Genomic DNA, 18,615 nt, shown 5'->3' on the forward strand with positions numbered 1-18,615 from the left:
AGGGTGAATTTTGTCCGTGGTCGATCGAACCCCCCCCCTTTATAAACCTGTATTGTGTCTCATCTAAATAATTAATATACAAATGCAGACTCCTCCATTCTATTTTGGAGCAATCTCCCCATTAGTTTGGCAGCATTATCCAGCAGGGAGATTGTGCTGTAATTTGCCGGATTCGATGGATCCCCCTTCTTATATATGGGGATAATCACTGATTGTTTCCAAGATACTGGGGGTCCCACTATGGAAACTGTATTAAAACTTGGGTCAAGAGTGGAGCCCATACATTTTTATGTATAAAGAAAATATCCAGAGGAACCCCATCTGACCCTGCTGCTTTTAGGGCAGGCGATTGAGAGAGTGCATGTTCAATTCCCTCTAATGAGAATTCCATCCCCAGATGGGCAGTCATCAAGTCCTGAGGTTTTTTTGTAGCGCTATCCATCTCTACTTTAAAAATGCTCTGGAAGTGAGACAGCCAGGTGGATTGATCTATATGAATATCAAGAGAGGGGCCGCCCTGATCCTGCAGAAAAGGGGCATTTACCACCCTCCAAAATGCTATCTTTACTCCTCGATGCCTCACACAAATTTACCCATGTTTCATCCCATAACTCCTTTTTTCTCACCGCCCTAGCTGTCTTATAGTCCGCTCGTAGCTTCCTTATCAAATCTTTGTTTCTGGGACTTGTTTTAAGAGCAGTGCGAACATTTTTGGAGGCCTTTGACCAATTTGTCTCAAACCCTCTTATCGTCGATAGAGTGTTTCTTGCAGCTGGATGTAAAAGATTAGAATTTATAGATGTTAACATTTTACTAAATGCTATTATTACTTGATGACTATCAGTGTTTGTGTGTAAGCAGGATTCAGTGTCAGGTAAAACCTCCTTTACAACCTTTGGGAGGAAGGAAATAGAGTTAATATTCTCCCATTTAAGAGTAAATCCATTTTTCCTACTTCGAATCGGTTTTGGGGCAAATATAGAGCTTGACTTAGCAGAAGGAGGCCAAACAAACAAAAAAAGAACGAAAGCATGATCACTGAACTCTGTCAACTCTGCTATGGAGAACTTAATACATCTCTTAAAATTAGTCTGAATAATTGTAAAATCAGATGTCGAGGTAACTTCAGTAGGCTGAAAGATTGGGAGGGGTTGACCAGTCATGGGGTGACACAGGTTTATTATAACTAGGTCCCAAGTTAATGAAAAACTGTTTGAAATGTTTCCGTAGTTATGATGCATAAAATGGACTACCAACAAATCATTAGTGTCAGGTACCCCACAAATATGTTGACCTGAATTGGGGCTACAGGACACATGGAAATCCCCAGCTCAAATAAGAACCTGTGCAGTATGTTAACAGAGATTCCAATATTCCCACCAACTCATCTGTCACCTGTGTAGGATTCTTAAAATGTTTATTATAAAAATAATCCGTATTTCTCCCATGTCCATAGGACATACTCCAGAATTGACTATATTTGTATTAGCCAATCCCTATTAGGGGCTCTCCAGGCTGCCCAGATACTTCCGATAGCAGTTTCAGACCACAGCTTGATCACCCTGGGCCTCCGCTGGAATGGGACCTCTCCAAGGTCTCCTCGGTGGTATTTCCAATTAGCTCTCACCCGAGATCCGGTGGCCAGAGAGGACATAAGAGCGGCCATTGTCGACTTTTTTGTACATAATGATCCGCAGGACACAACCCCTCAGAGCACCTGGGATGCCTTTAAGGACTTGATTCGAAGGAAATGCATCCAACTTAATTCGACCCTAAACATAGGACAAGGGAAAGGGAGGCTCTGGAGAAAGAATTGGAGATTACGGAACAAGCACACAAAGTCAACCCTACCTGAGTTCTTCAGAGACAACTCACCGCTCTCAGGGGCAAATAACAATCTATATATTCTAATCGGGTGGAATTCACTCTGCTAAAAATTCGTTAGTCTTCCTTCGCACAGGGCAATAAAGTGGGTTCGCACTTAGCACGCCAGTTTAGGGTACAAAGGGAAAGGGACTTCATTGGGGGAAGTTTAGACTATCAGGGACACCTCAAACACTCCGACACCACTAAAGCAAACTGATTAAGGGAGTTATATGGTCAACTCTCTCAGGGCACTATTCCAGACACGGCACAGCATCAAAAAGTTTTAGATAGTCTTGCCCTCCCGCAGTTATCAAGGGCGTCAGCTGCAGAGTAAGATTCCCTCATCACACAGGAGGAGGTTAGGGAGGCTATCACGAGGCTCAAATTGCTCATAGCCCCTGGGCCCGACGGCCTTACAGCTCATTTTTACAGGTGTTTTTCGACCGAGCTCATTCCTCATCTTACGCTTTATTTCAGGCCATCGCCTCCGATGCGCAGGTCTCCGGCTCTATGGCCGAGGCTGTAATTACGGTAATACCCAAATCTGGTAAGGATCCGCAACTCTGCAGCTCCTACAGATCCATCGCACTTCTCAATCTGGATGCCAAGCTTTATTCCACGATTTTAGCAGAGCGTTTAGAATCTAATACTGGAGTGAATCCATGCCGACCAATCTGGCTTTATAAAAGGTAGGCAAACACATGAGAACATCATGCGTACAGTCCATCTGATCGAGAAGGCTACGAGGTTTCGAATCCCCGCAATGCCCCACCATGTGCTCAGACTTCCTTGTGCTAAAGGGGGATTAGCCCTACCTGATTTTACTTTACATTACCCGTCTGCTCAGTTACGGGTATTAGCTGAGTGGTTGGCCAGGGAATCCGACAAGCATTGGCTCCATATGGACCGTGCCGTTGTGGGGCGATATATATGGGATGTGCTGTGGAAAGCCAGGAGAGATCGTCCTCCCAATGCCTATCTTAGCACCCCCAACCTCAAGACTCTGATCATTTGGGATAAGGTTACAAATAGGGAGGGCTGTACATCTTTCCCTTCCCCGTACCCACCCATTCATTTTAATCCAGATTTAACCCATGCGCTACATGAGGGGCCCTTTGACAGCTGGAGGAAGGGGAGATTGCCTCAAAATATCAGATTTGTTCCGCTGTGGGTAGGTCTTGACGTTTGCTGAATGTAGGAAAGAATTCGCGCTTCCGCAGTTTGAACATTACCACTATCTTCAACTCAAACATTGGGTCTCGATACCTCCCATTAGAGAGGCTACTACCAGGGAGCTTACGGAAATGAAGAAGTATGTGGCCCATAAGGCGGGCTCCATGAAAGGCGCTTTTACAGCTCTCTGATATGTTGGTCCACACTACACATTCTCCACGGGCACGTTACATGACTTTTTGGGAGCAAGTTTTAGGTAGGGACATTTCAGACAGGGATTGGGCACATATATGGGGGGACATCTCTAAGCACAAGTCCATGATTCTCCGAGAAGCTCACTATCAACCGTTATATGATTGGTACATCTACCCTACTAACGTTCGACGCATATTTCCAGACACCTCAGATCTCTGCTGGCGGGGATGTGGGCTACTGATGGATTTCAGGCATATATGGTGGGATTGCCCTAAGATTCATCCATTTGGGACGAGATTTTATCTCATATCAAAGACATATTGGGTTACCCAATTCCAGTTTCCATTGACTTTGCTCTCCTTGGACTTAGAGACCCCACCCTGATCAGGCAAACTAAGACTGATAAAGCGATTTATGTGGACGTGTCTGGGGGCAGCCAAGCTCACTTTAGCAGCTGCATGGAAGAGGACAGATGCCCCGGCGATATCGTTGTGGCATGCCCGACTGTGGAGAATACTTTCCATGGAGCATTTTCCGGAACGATTACGAAGATTTTGTGCTCCGCTGGGGGCCCTCTGGTGACCTTTCTGTCTCAGGGTCTGCCTTCTGCGGTTTGTCCTCTGACGGTGCGGGCCATGCACCTTTTCCAACTATAGATTTTCCTTCTCTGACTCGTTGTCCCCCAGGGGGCGCCTAAGCTATATTTTAGGTTTTCCTGAATCTCAACACTAGTCAATATGCCAATGTCCACATTTTCCTCCTCTGTATTATTTTCTTATTGTTTCCATTATAATTTATTTACCATTGGGTGGGGGAACGGGAGGGCTTTGTTTGTTGTGGGGGAGGGGTGTTATATGTTCTTTAAACTAGCATCATTCACTTTTTGCAGGGATGTGGCAGGCCTGGGGATTATGTGAAGCTGAACCCACCATAGCTGTTTGTAATTCAACCCCGGAAACTGCATGCCCTCTGGTACCCTTGTGGTCACCATCCTCTCTGTTATCCTTTGTTTGATGCTCAATAAAAAGAACATTTAAAAAAAGAAAAATGTAATCCTTAACAAATCAATTTTCCAAGAAGCTTCAGCCAAGATAACATGAAAATGGGGCGAGTTATTGATAAAGGTCACCTTAGATAGGGTGATCGTGTTTGCTATAATTCTGAGTAAGCCCTCCTTAGATCTACCTGCTGCTAATGGAACTGCTGGCGTAACAAAGGAGCTGTAGCTATTTACCTAGACAGACTGCTCTGCCCAATGTTCCTGAAAGCAGAATTCGTAAAACTTTATGCCAATTTTGATTAGACTTTTTGTTTTCATTACCGGCTATATTCCTAGAGAGAAACTTTATATCACTTGGGGACTCCTGCGACCGAATCGCTGGCGGTACTGGTGAGAAGGATGATGTAGGGTCAATTGGTAAGGATGTAATACTGCTTAGTGAACCTAAAACGACCAACTGAACCCTCTCCACAGGTATCAAACCAGAAACCGTTTGATAATCATTATGAAGAACAGACTAAGGAGGAAAATGATTTAGTGGAGAGATCAGTCAATCACATGCCTCCATATCTTCCAACAATGAGTACCTATTTGATAGGGCAAGGGCATCAAAAGCCATCTGGGCAGCCTTATGGCCAGTTCTCACTAAAGAAAGGCCCTGAGTGAATACAGTGGAACTACGTACTGGTGCGACCTATAGAAAAAAGCCCAACAAGACTGCATACATCTGAGAATGGAGTGAAGGGGCAACCGGTAATTTCCCTAATGGGTCTCTCACTAGCCATTCATGATGAAATCTTAAAATAACCAGTCATTATTAGTTGTTTTTACATCAGACCAAATTCACTGCGTTCTTTTGGCCATTATCAAAAGATTTTGGATGAGATGACCTTGATTAGAGTTTTGAGTCATCCAGTGTCGAGCCTTGGCCATCAGCTGAAGTGAAGATTTTCTAAGATTGGGACGTAGTAAAGGCACGTTGACTAAAATGTTACCATACTGACAAGCTGCAGGACGGAAGTCCATGTATTGTTGATTTGGTCTGCTGTGGGCCCGTGTAGATGAGGGATTTACCTTAACCTTTAGTCTTGATAAGTCGTGTGATTGCCCCTTACCCATTGAGTCTTATATGTCAGTCAGTCAGGCAAAATACTTTTATTCGATTAATAACAATCAAAAAAAGGCATAAATACAAATACATCCCAGGGAATAAACAGCAATAGAACAGACAAATATGACGTTAATATAAATAACACTTAGTTAAAACACAATTAAAATATTTCTCAGCGTTACATTTAAAAACAAACAATGAATTCATGTGCTAGGGGAGAATGCCCTGAAACCTGCAGCGGCTGTTGTTAACACGGACACACGCTACCAGATAACTTGCTACATGAAAAGTGACTTGTGCGCTAGATAGGAGTTGCAAAAACAATAGGGCGGGCCTCACCTGGATGAAACCCGCCTCCCTCAAAATTGGCAAGAGGTATTTTTTCCTAATTTCTCCGTAGTGGTCACAAAACATCATAACATCATGAAATGTAGTGTGTCCTGTGTTGAGAAGTTATCACAGTCACAGGGTTTTGCCACACCTGGATCGACCCACCTAGGGAAGGAGCCAAACATAAAATGTATTAGGTTAATCTTATATGGTCACCTGTGGTGGGCAAGACCTAGGGACCAAATCTACATGGTCTGGTCCTATAGGATCCCTGCTGGGAGCCACTGATTTTCAACACAAGGATGACCAATAGAATTAGAGGGCGATTTAACTAACTCACGACCAAGGATCATGTTTTCACAATTAATACACAAATTATGACTTTCACAATCATAGTTTTAAAGCGTTTTACAGACATCAGAGGGGATGACCTTAGTTGGTGGTTAGAGGATAGAAGTAGCTAGACTACCACTGGAATATACTGTAATTTGTTGTGCTAACCTTGTAAGGTGCGAGCTATAGAATCTAAACCGGCATAGATTGGTCGCAAAAGTTGTTTAAAGTTATCAAGAAGATCACACCGATATGAGGGGAATGTAGTCTCTGAATTTTGGTGCCCATTCATACATGTGGAACTCGTCTTGACAGGACACTTGAAGGGCAGTGTCGAATGGCCTCTTTTTCATTTACCATTTACGGAGGTAGCGTAATTTGGTTTCCCACTAAATGTAGAGGCAGGGTGTGAATGTTCCTGGGTTGGTACAGAGACTGCCGGCAATTCTGGAAGAGAAACCCCATCTAGCTTTGTTACACCCCCCCTTGGTTGGAGAAACAACTAGATGACTGCCCTGCCCCTGACCCCAAGCAAAGTCTCTTTTCTATAAGTGAGATTTATTTTTCTAAAGCTGATGTTGCCTTGGCCAGAAAGGTATCTAAAGAAGTAATAGTTACCCCCTCTGTTGCTCTCAAATTTTTCTTGCTCATGGTGGACCTGTAACAGGGGAGTGTAGAAGTTAAAGGGGGGGTCCCAGCCTAGCCTCCTCCGGCGAGCGTGGATGGCCCTGCGCGAGTCCCGTGCAGAGGTACCACGCTGCTGCCTTGTGGGGGAGGGGTGTTATATGTTCTTTAAACTAGCATCATTCACTTTGTGCAGGGATGTAGCAGGCCTGGGGATTATGTGAAGCTGAACCCACCATAGCTGTTTGTAATGCAACCCCTGAAACTGCACGCCCTTTGGTACCCTTGTGGTCACCATCCTCTCTGTTATCCTTTGTTTGATGCTCAAGAAAAAGAAAATTAAAAAGAAAAAGAAAAATGTAATCCATATCTTCCAACAAGGAGTACCTATTTGATAGGGCAAGGGCATCAAAAGCCACCTGCGCAGGCTTATGACCAGTTCTCACTAAAGAAAGGCCCTGAGTGAATACGGTGCAACTACGTACTGGTGCGGACCTATAAAAAAAGCCCAACAAGATGCATACATCTGAGAAAGGAGTGAAGGGGCAACAGGTAAACTCCCTAATAGGTTTCTCACTAGCCATTCATGATGAAATCCTAAAATAACCAGTCATTATTGGTTGTTTTTACATCAGCCCCAATTCACTGCATTCTTCTGGTCATTATCAAATGATTTTGGATGAGATGACCTTGATTAGAGTTTTGAGTCATCCAGTGTCAAGCCTTGGCCATCAGCTGAAGTGAAGATTTTCTAAGATTGGGATGTAGTAAAGGCATGTTGACTAAAATGTTACCATACTGACAAGCTGCAGGAGGGAAGTCCATATATTGCTGATTTGGTCTGCTATGGGCCCGGGTAGACTGGGGATTTACCTTAACCTGCAGTCTTGATAAGTCGTGTGATTACCCCTTACCCATAGAATCTTGTATGGTCACCTGCGGTGGACAACACCTAGGGACCAAATCTACATGATCTGGACCTATAGGATCCCTGCTGGGAGCTACTGATTTTCAACACAAGGATGACCTATAGAATTAGAGGGCGATTTAACTAACTCGCGACCAAAGATCATGTTTTCACAATTAAAACACAAATTATGACTTTCACAATCATAATTTGTAAGATTTTTAAAGACATTTAGTTGACCTTAGTTGGTGGTTAGAGCATAGAAGTAGCTAAACTACCACTGGAATCTACCGTCATTTGTTGATCACACCGATATGAGGGAAATGTAATCTCTGAATGTTAGTGCCCATTCATACATGTGGAACTCGCTGGCATAGCGACAGTTCTGATCTTCTTGGCAGGAAACTTGGAGGGCAGTGTCGCATGGCCTCGTTTTCATTTACCATTTACCGAGGTAGCGTCGTTTGGTTTCCCACTAAATGTAGAGGCAGGGTGTGAATGTTCCTGGGTTGGTACAGAGACTGCCGGCAATTCTGGAAGAGAAACCCCATCTAGCTTTGTTACACCCCCCCTTGGTTGGAGAAACAACTAGATGACTGCCCTGCCCCTGACCCCAAGCAAAGTCTCTTTTCTATAAGTGAGATTTATTTTTCTAAAGCTGATGTTGCCTTGGCCAGAAAGGTATCTAAAGAAGTAATAGTTACCCCCTCTGTTGCTCTCAAATTTTTCTTGCTCATGGTGGACCTGTAACAGGGGAGTGTAGAAGTTAAAGGGGGGGGGTCCCAGCCTAGCCTCCTCCGGCGAGCGTGGATGGCCCTGCGCGAGTCCCGTGCAGAGGTACCACGCTGCTGCCTTGTGGGGGAGGGGTGTTATATGTTCTTTAAACTAGCATCATTCACTTTGTGCAGGGATGTAGCAGGCCTGGGGATTATGTGAAGCTGAACCCACCATAGCTGTTTGTAATGCAACCCCTGAAACTGCACGCCCTTTGGTACCCTTGTGGTCACCATCCTCTCTGTTATCCTTTGTTTGATGCTCAAGAAAAAGAAAATTAAAAAGAAAAAGAAAAATGTAATCCATATCTTCCAACAAGGAGTACCTATTTGATAGGGCAAGGGCATCAAAAGCCACCTGCGCAGGCTTATGACCAGTTCTCACTAAAGAAAGGCCCTGAGTGAATACGGTGCAACTACGTACTGGTGCGGACCTATAAAAAAAGCCCAACAAGATGCATACATCTGAGAAAGGAGTGAAGGGGCAACAGGTAAACTCCCTAATAGGTTTCTCACTAGCCATTCATGATGAAATCCTAAAATAACCAGTCATTATTGGTTGTTTTTACATCAGCCCCAATTCACTGCATTCTTCTGGTCATTATCAAATGATTTTGGATGAGATGACCTTGATTAGAGTTTTGAGTCATCCAGTGTCAAGCCTTGGCCATCAGCTGAAGTGAAGATTTTCTAAGATTGGGATGTAGTAAAGGCATGTTGACTAAAATGTTACCATACTGACAAGCTGCAGGAGGGAAGTCCATATATTGCTGATTTGGTCTGCTATGGGCCCGGGTAGACTGGGGATTTACCTTAACCTGCAGTCTTGATAAGTCGTGTGATTGCCCCTTACCCATAGAATCTTGTATGGTCACCTGCGGTGGACAACACCTAGGGACCAAATCTACATGATCTGGACCTATAGGATCCCTGCTGGGAGCTACTGATTTTCAACACAAGGATGACCTATAGAATTAGAGGGCGATTTAACTAACTCGCGACCAAAGATCATGTTTTCACAATTAAAACACAAATTATGACTTTCACAATCATAATTTGTAAGATTTTTAAAGACATTTAGTTGACCTTAGTTGGTGGTTAGAGCATAGAAGTAGCTAAACTACCACTGGAATCTACCGTCATTTGTTGATCACACCGATATGAGGGAAATGTAATCTCTGAATGTTAGTGCCCATTCATACATGTGGAACTCGCTGGCATAGCGACAGTTCTGATCTTCTTGGCAGGAAACTTGGAGGGCAGTGTCGCATGGCCTCGTTTTCATTTACCATTTACCGAGGTAGCGTCGTTTGGTTTCCCACTAAATGTAGAGGCAGGGTGTGAATGTTCGTGGGTTGGTACAGAGACTTCCGGCAATTCTGGGAGAGAACCCCCATCTAGCTTTGTTACACGACCCTTGGTTAGAGAAACAACTAGATGACTGCCCTGCCCCTGACTCCAACCAAAGTCTCTTTTCTATAAGTGGGATTTATTTTTCTAAAGCCGATGTTGCCTTGGCCAGAAAGGTATCTAAAGAAGTAATAGTTACCTCCTCTGTTGCTCTCAAATGTTTCTTGCTCATGGTGGGCCTGTAACAGGGGAGTGTAGAAGTTAAAGGGGGGTCCCAGCCTAGCCTCCTCCGACGAGCTCGGATGGCCCTGCGCGAGTCCCGTGCAGAGGTACCACGCTGCTGCCTTGCAGCATCTCCTGGTGCAGGAAGAGCGATGTGGCGTGTGGTGGAGCCTGGGGGCTGTAGCCAGAGCCCTGACTCTGCTCCGATGCGACCCCCACAGCGGGACCTCGCTGCTGCCTTTAAGCGCTTCCGGGCATGGGAAGAGTGATGGGGAATGTAGTGGAGCCTGGGGACTGTAGTCAGTGCCCCTGCTCTGCTCTGATGCTTCCCCAGGGAATCTCTAATAGAGTGTTCTACCTTGCACTCACTTCAATTGTCCAACTTGAGCATAACTGGAGACTTGAATCTTCATCTTGATCTAATCAAAAATAAAGAAATCCATGACTTTACTAATGACATGGCCACTTTCCAATTAGCTCAGTTATTAAAACATTCAGCTACTAGGCTGTCCATCTGCTGAACCCTGAGTTTTAAAACCTGGCCACCCTTAAAACTGCTCCCCCTATTCCAGTGACCTGGTCAAACTATTATTTGGTGCCTATGACCATTGATACACCTAGATTAGTGGCATAAACTGGACCCATCTGCCTTTTCAAGGTTTATCAAAAGTAGTGTGCCTCTATTAGACTCCAGTATAGAATGAGCGGAGACTTCCACCAAAGCATGGCTCAATTCTGCCTTGGATCATTTTATTCCTGCCAAGCTCTAAAGAAGTAGGAAGCAGCCCCCCAGTTGCTTGGTTCAATAACGCATTGCTCATAAGAGAAACAATTCAAAGAACTAGAGTGGCACAAATCCTATGATGCTGTAGCATCATGCTGAATGCAATACTTGAGAGTGATTACATGTTACAAGAAACTGATTAAAACAGCCTGTGTCAAATTATTTGCAGACAAATCAGTAGCAGCAGCAAGCTTTCAAAAGTAATCTTCTTTGTTGTGAACAATCTGATTAAGCCCACCTCCACTCCTGGATTAGCGGAAGCTTCTAACAGCCACTGCAGCAAGCTTGTTCAGTTATCTTTATCTGTACTTTAACAGGGGTGAGAAAACAGTCTAACCTGTCTCTATTGACACAGGGACCTACCACTCACAATTGGCTACCTTGGACCAATTGGCTCTACTTAACACAGATTCTATCTCCACCTTAATGCGTCAAGTGAAATATGGATCTCCAGATAACCCATTTAAACCTGATTATATTTTAACATTTCAGGAGAGAGTCACACCCATATTTATAGAATTAGCCAAACTCTTGCTGAGCACTGAAGAAGTATCAATATCATGGAAACACGCCAAGGTTATACTTCTTCTAAAAAGCCTTCGCTAAATGCCACTCAGCCAGAAAACTATCGACCTATTTCTCTTCTGTTGTTTCTGTCCAAGGATGGGGAGAAACATGTAAACAATCTCCAAACTAAAATATTAGAACAATATAAACTATTAGATTGTTACCAAAATGGAATTAGATCATACAGCACCAAAAGTGCTATTTTAACAGTTACTGAATCCCTTTGCAGTACTGCAGATGCTGGCAAATCCCAGACTCTGATACTCCTAGATTTAAGTGCGACCTTCGATACTGTCTCACATGCAATAATATTAACTCGCCTCACTGACCTGGTGGTACAGGGCAAAGGTCAGGCCTGGTTTACCTTCTTTTTAAAGGAGTGGTGTTATGATAGTTGTCTCTCTTTCCTCATTGACCTGCCGGCGAGGTTGACTGGTCATCCTTGGAACTCTAGTTTGTTCAAGGTCTTCCCGTCATTTATAGGAGTGGTGGTTGCTGAGGCAGGTGTGTGGGATCTCTGTCTGATGAAAGAAGCTACAATATAACTATCTATACCATCATATTTGACTTCTGGTTGTCCCCTACTTGAACAAGTGGTCTTTTAAAGTTATACCCTCCCCTTTTGCCTCATCACAAAGAGGACTGGCTCCTGGTGTCCCTCGGGGTTCGGAGCTCATTCCTACCCTTTTTAGGTCTTGCCTAGCGTTGCAGCGTGAATGCGCTACCATCTCTTTGCGAGGCATGCAGTATACACTGTACTGTGGAAGCTTTGTGGAAGCTCCGCTCATTCTATGCCCATTGGCTTTTGTTTTAAATGCTGCCTTCCGATTGGTTGGAGGCTTGTTTGTCCCTCCTCATTCATCATTTGTATCCTTCCACGGCTATTGGCCCCTTTACTGCTAACACTATTTTCTTCTCTGTCTCCCCACCCCACCCGCCCCCTCCCTCAGTCTGTGACATTACACCATCCCCGGCTCCCTCTCCCCACTGCCGTTCGTGTTTTCTTGCCTGCCGTCACTTCCGTTTTCATCTTTATTATTGCCACTTTGAAATATGCAAGTTCACGATGCGTGCTGTACAAAAACTTCTTGTGTTTAATTAACTAGATTTTGATGTTATTCTAAATATATTAAGACTCTACGCAACATTCGGGGTATGCATGGACATGGACGCCCCTTAGTTCCCAATTGGCATTGTTGTCAGGCCCGAGGAGTGGCAGTATTTCAACTCATGCTTAAAACGAGCACTTTTAATAACTTCCTGTCAACTGTAATCTTGTGCACTAACGAAATGCACTTTTTTGAATTTTGAAGCTACGTTATCGCACATTTACACATTTGCATCATGTTTACTGTATGATTAAGATGCCGATCATTTTCACGGTTCGATCACTGGCTCGTATACACTTTGGCTTGTCTCGGGCTGGCTCTACCTACTAATTAATATATTGGCTCACACACCTCTAAGAAAGAGAGATGAATGGATAAATGACCGTGAGCCACGGTGATGGTAGAGAAATAGACTGGTGCAGACAAACAGACAAAGTCAGACTCCTTTGCCTCCCTTCAGAATCATCACTTTCAATAACCTGGAAACCTGTCGGAAACTCCTGCATGCTCCAACCTCATCCCCCTCACCTATTCTTAGCAGAAGCAGCAGATTCTGAGCTGTGCCCTGCTGGTGCAGAGGCGCACGGCAGAGTCTGTAGAAGTGCAGGGATGCCTAGCCTCTCAGGGCGGGCACCTAAACCTTCCGGGTGCCTTCACACTCAGGATAAATATATACATTTTGTTCTGTGCTTTAGTCGCCCCTCTGTGAGCACTGTCTGGTAGATAAAATGAAATAAATTTAACGTTTATAAAGCGCATGCTCACCCTTGGGCTAGATGGATATCTGTGTTAATAAACACATTCAGAGAGGTGGTTGTGTACAAAAAAGAACAGCCACAATACCGTACATTTTGAACATTTTGAACTTGTCGTTAAATACCTGCTCTTCGAGTACCTCATTGGCTGATCATTCCATGGCACTACCAAAATTACGTTTGGACACATTTGCTCAGCTGTAAAACACTCAACTCGGGGCTTTGGGGTTAGGTAACCTACTTAGGATGCTATGTAAAAGATTAAATACAAAAATTAATACAATGAAACTAATCAACCAGCACTGTGAAAACTGACACGCATTCTCGCATTTTGTATAATTAATGCCGATTTTCTCATAGATGCGAGTAAAGTAATCTTAATGATATGTGCACACTTTTAACTAATAGCACCGGGCTAACTTTAACAACTAGGCAATGAATACATTTTCATGTACCGCCGAAGCCCCCCTACCCCCCATCCCCTTTGTAAACTTCATTGCCTCCAAGTGTTTGGGGGACTCAGGAGAGTGAGTCAAATAGTCTAGAAAATGAAAGAGAAGCCGGGATTTGGATTCACATGCCTCGATTGCGTTGATTAGTCTGTAAGCGCTACTTTTATTAATGAGTTTTTCATTAGTAAAGCACCACGGTGTACATGTGTGGCGACACTTCACCCATGAGGTACTTGCCAAGCAATTGTTGACACAATCCACACTTTGCTTGTTTTTCAATATATTTATCATGAAGTGCAGGACCTTTCCAAGGGATTTTGTACACTACATGCATTCACTCTAAAAATAAAACGTGTAGGTAAAAAATAATTGCCATTCACAACGTCAATAGCTCTAACTCACAATTGCAAGACCTATTTGCATTGCAAATGCTTGTTAATATTTACATCAGACTTCTGGCAGAGGTACTGAAATATTTTGGAATATCTCACCAGTGTTGTATGCTGATGGCACTCAGCTAATTATTTCCCTGTCGGCAGAGTTGACTGGCTTTTGTGTCAAATCTAAAAAGTGTGTATCATCGTTGGCCAAATGTATGCACGACAACTGCTTAAAACTTAATTTAAAAAACATAGCTCTAAGGAGCAACCAGCCTAGCTGTCTGGATGCAACTTTACATGCCCTCCAGAATGCTACGCTCCATCCAATCTAAACCTGGCCCACATCCCTCGTCACAGGAGAGCCAGAACGAAAGGTTTCTCCTTCCATGTCTTAGCTCTGACCCGATGAAATTCTATGCCTCCTAACCTTAGAAAGATTCAATATCACTTAACTGTTCCGGAAACAGTGGAGGATCCAGCTCTTCTCCATCTAGGCTGACGATTTCGCCTCTCTGCCACTGTGTTTCTTAGGATCCTTTTATGTCCCTTGCTGATATTTTCCGACACCCAGACCCTCACCTTCCCCTCAGGGCAGGCAGCCTTCAGGTGTTGTGCTTTCTAAGGCTCGGCTCCCCTCTTGTAAAGGGTCGAAGGGGTAACACCCTTGCAGCAAGTGCCTTTATCAGCCACAGGATTAAGATACAGTGCACCCCAATGCCCAGCTCAGTAAAAGCCTGAAACAGACCCAAAATGGAGCATGTACCTACATGTTCGCCTCCCCTGTTTGTACCTCATATGTAGCTATCTGTGCACTTCCTCCGTGTTTATGTCTCCGGCAAGCTTCTCTAAAGATACTTTTGATCCTTCTAGGCTATCATGGTGTTTGTCTATTACTTCATTACCTGATGTCTGCTGTGTTCATTGTGTCACTCCCCTGCTTTAGCTGTCAATGAACTCTGCTGAGCGAGTACGCAGCCACAAGGGAGCTGAATGTAAGAAATATCCAGAGGTGTAAGTGCTGCACTCCCCCTCAAGCAATGGACATCTTGTCTTACTCTACCAATGCTCCATCCACTTACTGAGAAGTATGCTGGCACCAAACGTAAGACATTTAGTTAGATACCCTGGTAAAGGCAGAAAAAGATAAAAAGCCGACTCGTATTGGCAGCAGAGATATCGCAGGTATATTACTAGTTGTGATGGAATCTCTATAATAAATGGTGCAATCTTCCAACAAGTGCTTTAACCATCCCTAGGAATGTGGCAAAAATAACAACAAACAGAAAAGTAAAGACAGAAGTTAGAACTTCAGCTCCTCCAGTGTGAACTGTGAAGTACTGTCAAGAAGAGTGTGAATGGAGCTACATTAGTTATATACTTCCGGAAGCGTTACCTTTATTATATACTTCCTAGAGCGTTACCTTTATTATATACTTCCTGGAGCTTTAGCTTTATTATAAACTTCACAAAGAGTTTTCTTTGTCATTTAGTCTTGAAAGGGTTACTGTTGTCATACACTTCCTGAAACTGAAGTGACAGCAGCACATCCTGATCCATCTGATTTTACACAATCCCTTCTTGTTTAAATGAAATCGTAGCCATGTGCGTCTTCGTAAAGCTGTACTTCTAGAAAGTGGGCACTCCATGTGTGCCCTTTCTGTACTAAGTTACTCTGTTAACACTGAAAAATCACCTCCTTTTCTGAAGATGTACATGTTCAATTGAACATTTAGTTAAATATCTGTGTATGGGGAAATATCTCTTCGTAACTTTCATAAATTGTCTTTTACAACTAGTTAAATATTGTGTATTCACATACTCTTACATTTCCATTTAGTGATTTTAAATTTCTTTACATCCAATAGGAAACCAGCCTTGAATGTACAAATGACCGTGAATATTGACAGTAATCGTACAAATCTGAAAAAAAGTGGTAAAAAAAGGAGCTCTAATATTCAAGAAAAGATCTGCACAGTCAGAGACTGAGAAACCTGAACATAAACTAATAGATCCTCCAAGAGGCAGTCAAGAGCAATTCAGTGGATGTAAGAGTCTAAGCTGTGCACCTCCACGCAACAGGACTAAGAAATGGCCTAGAAAATTAAGGCAACCACAATTACCAACCACTTCCTATATTAACAGGCCTCCACCACCAGCTTTGATAATGTGTTTGGTATGCGGTGGATACAGCATTGCTCTGCTTCCTGTGATGATGACACGCTAGGTGTATTGTAAACTCTTTCTGGCCAAACCACAGGAGCAAGAGAAAAGCCCAAGGGAGTGGAGCCGGACAACTAAGAGCAAAGGAACGAGAGGGTCTCTGATCTACAACAGACTATCCCAATTTGCTTCGACCAGAAGGAAGACTAATCTTCACTCATAAACATGCAAAACCATTCCTCAATATAAAGATATAACCACCTACAAAGAAGTTTTACTTGCCAAAATTATAATATGTGTAGTTGGTGAGTCTTGTATTTCATTGTGAAATCTGAAATCAACCATCCAAAATACCACACACATACAAGGAATGTGAGAATAACACAAGTGCTTTATCAACCATGTTAGCTCCTCAGGAAACACAGTCATGGTATGCAGATAATTATAAACCTGACCCAGAGACACTAACCAAGAAAGAAAAATCGCACACAAGCAGCAAGAGCTTTAGTTTATCATCACTACTAAAGAGCCATCCGCAAATACACACAGGAGAAGCAACATGCAATTGCAATGAATGTGTGAAGTACTTTAGTCAGTTAGTACTCCTAAAAGATCATCAGCGAACACACACGGTAGAGAAACCATACAAGTGCACTGAATGTGTGAAGAGCTTCAGTCGATTATCACTACTCCAAATACATCAGCGAACACACACAGGGGAAAAACCATACCATTGCACTGAATGTGTTAAGAGCTTCAGTCAGTTATCAAACCTCAAAATACATCAGCGAACACACACAGGGGAAAAACCATACCATTGCAATGAATGTGTGAAGAGCTACAGTCAGTTATCACACTTCAAAATACATCAGCGAACACACACTGGGGAAAAACCCTACCGTTGCAATGAATGTAAGAAGGTATTCAGTCAGTTATCAATTCTTCATAGACATCAGCGAACACACACAGGCGATAAACCGTACCATTGCAGTGAATGTGTGAAGAGTTTCAGTCGGTTATCACACCTCAAAATACATCAGCGAACACACACTGGGGAAAAACCATACCATTGCAATGAATGTGGAAGTATTTTTAGTGATTCCTCAACTCTCAGGATTCATCAGCGAACACACACAGGAGAAAAACCATACCATTGCAGTGAATGTGTGAAGAGCTTCAGTCGGTTATCACACCTCAAAATACATCTGCGAACACACACTGGGGAAAAACCATACCATTGCAATGAATGTGGAAGCATTTTTAGTGATTCCTCAACTCTCAGGAATCATCAGCGAACACACACAGGAGAAAAACCATACCATTGCAGTGAATGTGTGAAGAGCTTTGGTTGGTTATCACACCTACAAGACCATCAGCGGACACATACTGGGGAAAAACCATACCATTGCAATAAATGTGTGAAGAGATTCAGTGTGTTATCAAATCTTCGAAAACATCAGCAAACACACACAGGAGAAAAACCATAGCATTGCAGTGAATGTGTGAAGCACTTTAGTGGGTCATCAGACATACAAAAACATATTCGAACACACGCTGGGGAAAAACCATACCATTGCAGTGAATGTGGAAGTAGTTTTAGTGATTCCTCAAATCTCAGAAATCATCAGCGAATACACATAGGGGAAACACCATTACAGTGCCAGGAATGTATTTAGAGCTTTAGTATGTTATCAATTCTGCAGAGACATCAGTGAACACACACTAGATCGTAGCATTCTGAATCATCTGTAAGGTGCTTTTGTGTTGCTGGAGCTGCCAAATAAACAGTGTTCTCGTAGCCCAGCCTTGCAAAAAGGAAGGAGTTCTTCGATATAATATATACATCAGAAGAAAGGCTACATCTTCAGTAGCCAAAGATAGTAGAAACAAATGCTTTCCACTGAGTTCATTTTAACAAAGTGCTGAGTCTGGGAAGTTCTTCCTGCTGCCGACCATCATCATCATCACCACACCACCACACAGCCGGTCAGGAACAGGAACGAGGCTGCTCTTCAGCACACCCATCCTTATAAACAACACACTACAGGGGTTTGCTCCAGGGCCAAATTCAATTTACTTTCACGTTATCAGCAATACGTTATAAACTGAACAAATTCTATTACGGAACAAGTGGATTGTACAGCCATTAGTGGCATAATACATTTGAAACCCAATACTTTATAAATCTGTATGAATGATACATAACCAAACATCCAAACACCACCCATGTATGGACATCCAAGAGCCTTTAAAAACCACACTACAGAGGCTTGTACCAGGATCAAACTCAATTTACTTTAACATTAACATGAACTAAATTATAATACAGCAGAAACAATCATGAGGCTATGAAATGTACACAATGATGACTAGATTTTACATATTATTTTTGAAATGTATGTTTTTAAATATGTAATAAAACAACAAATGTATTTGAATTCATGGTATTTGACTGCTGAGTGTATAGGAGATCTTAAATGTGATGTATTCCCTAAATTTTAAAGATAATTTGTGATGTCAGCAA

The 18,615-nt window shown here is 43.1% G+C and overlaps 1 protein-coding gene and 1 pseudogene across 3 annotated transcripts in view; both read left to right on the forward strand.

Moving 5' to 3' along the window:
• Positions 1 to 18,526, forward strand: part of LOC147661244 (uncharacterized) — a 94,678-nt gene extending 76,152 nt beyond the window's left edge. For both annotated transcript variants that reach the window (XM_086951213.1, XM_086951214.1), the window contains exon 2: positions 15,797 to 18,526. In XM_086951213.1, the coding sequence (XP_086807339.1) occupies positions 16,493 to 17,578 (1,086 nt within the window). In that variant the 5' untranslated portion in view covers positions 15,797 to 16,492 and the 3' untranslated portion in view covers positions 17,579 to 18,526. The remainder of the gene's footprint in view (positions 1 to 15,796) is intronic.
• The window catches only part of LOC147661243 (uncharacterized), a 161,767-nt pseudogene that overhangs the window by 76,153 nt on the left and 66,999 nt on the right, over positions 1 to 18,615 (forward strand). The gene's annotated exons all lie outside the window — the stretch shown is intronic.

The sequence above is a fragment of the Lissotriton vulgaris genome, unplaced genomic scaffold (assembly GCF_964263255.1).
Source record: "Lissotriton vulgaris unplaced genomic scaffold, aLisVul1.2 SCAFFOLD_372, whole genome shotgun sequence".
In the NCBI taxonomy this organism is placed as follows: domain Eukaryota; kingdom Metazoa; phylum Chordata; class Amphibia; order Caudata; family Salamandridae; genus Lissotriton; species Lissotriton vulgaris.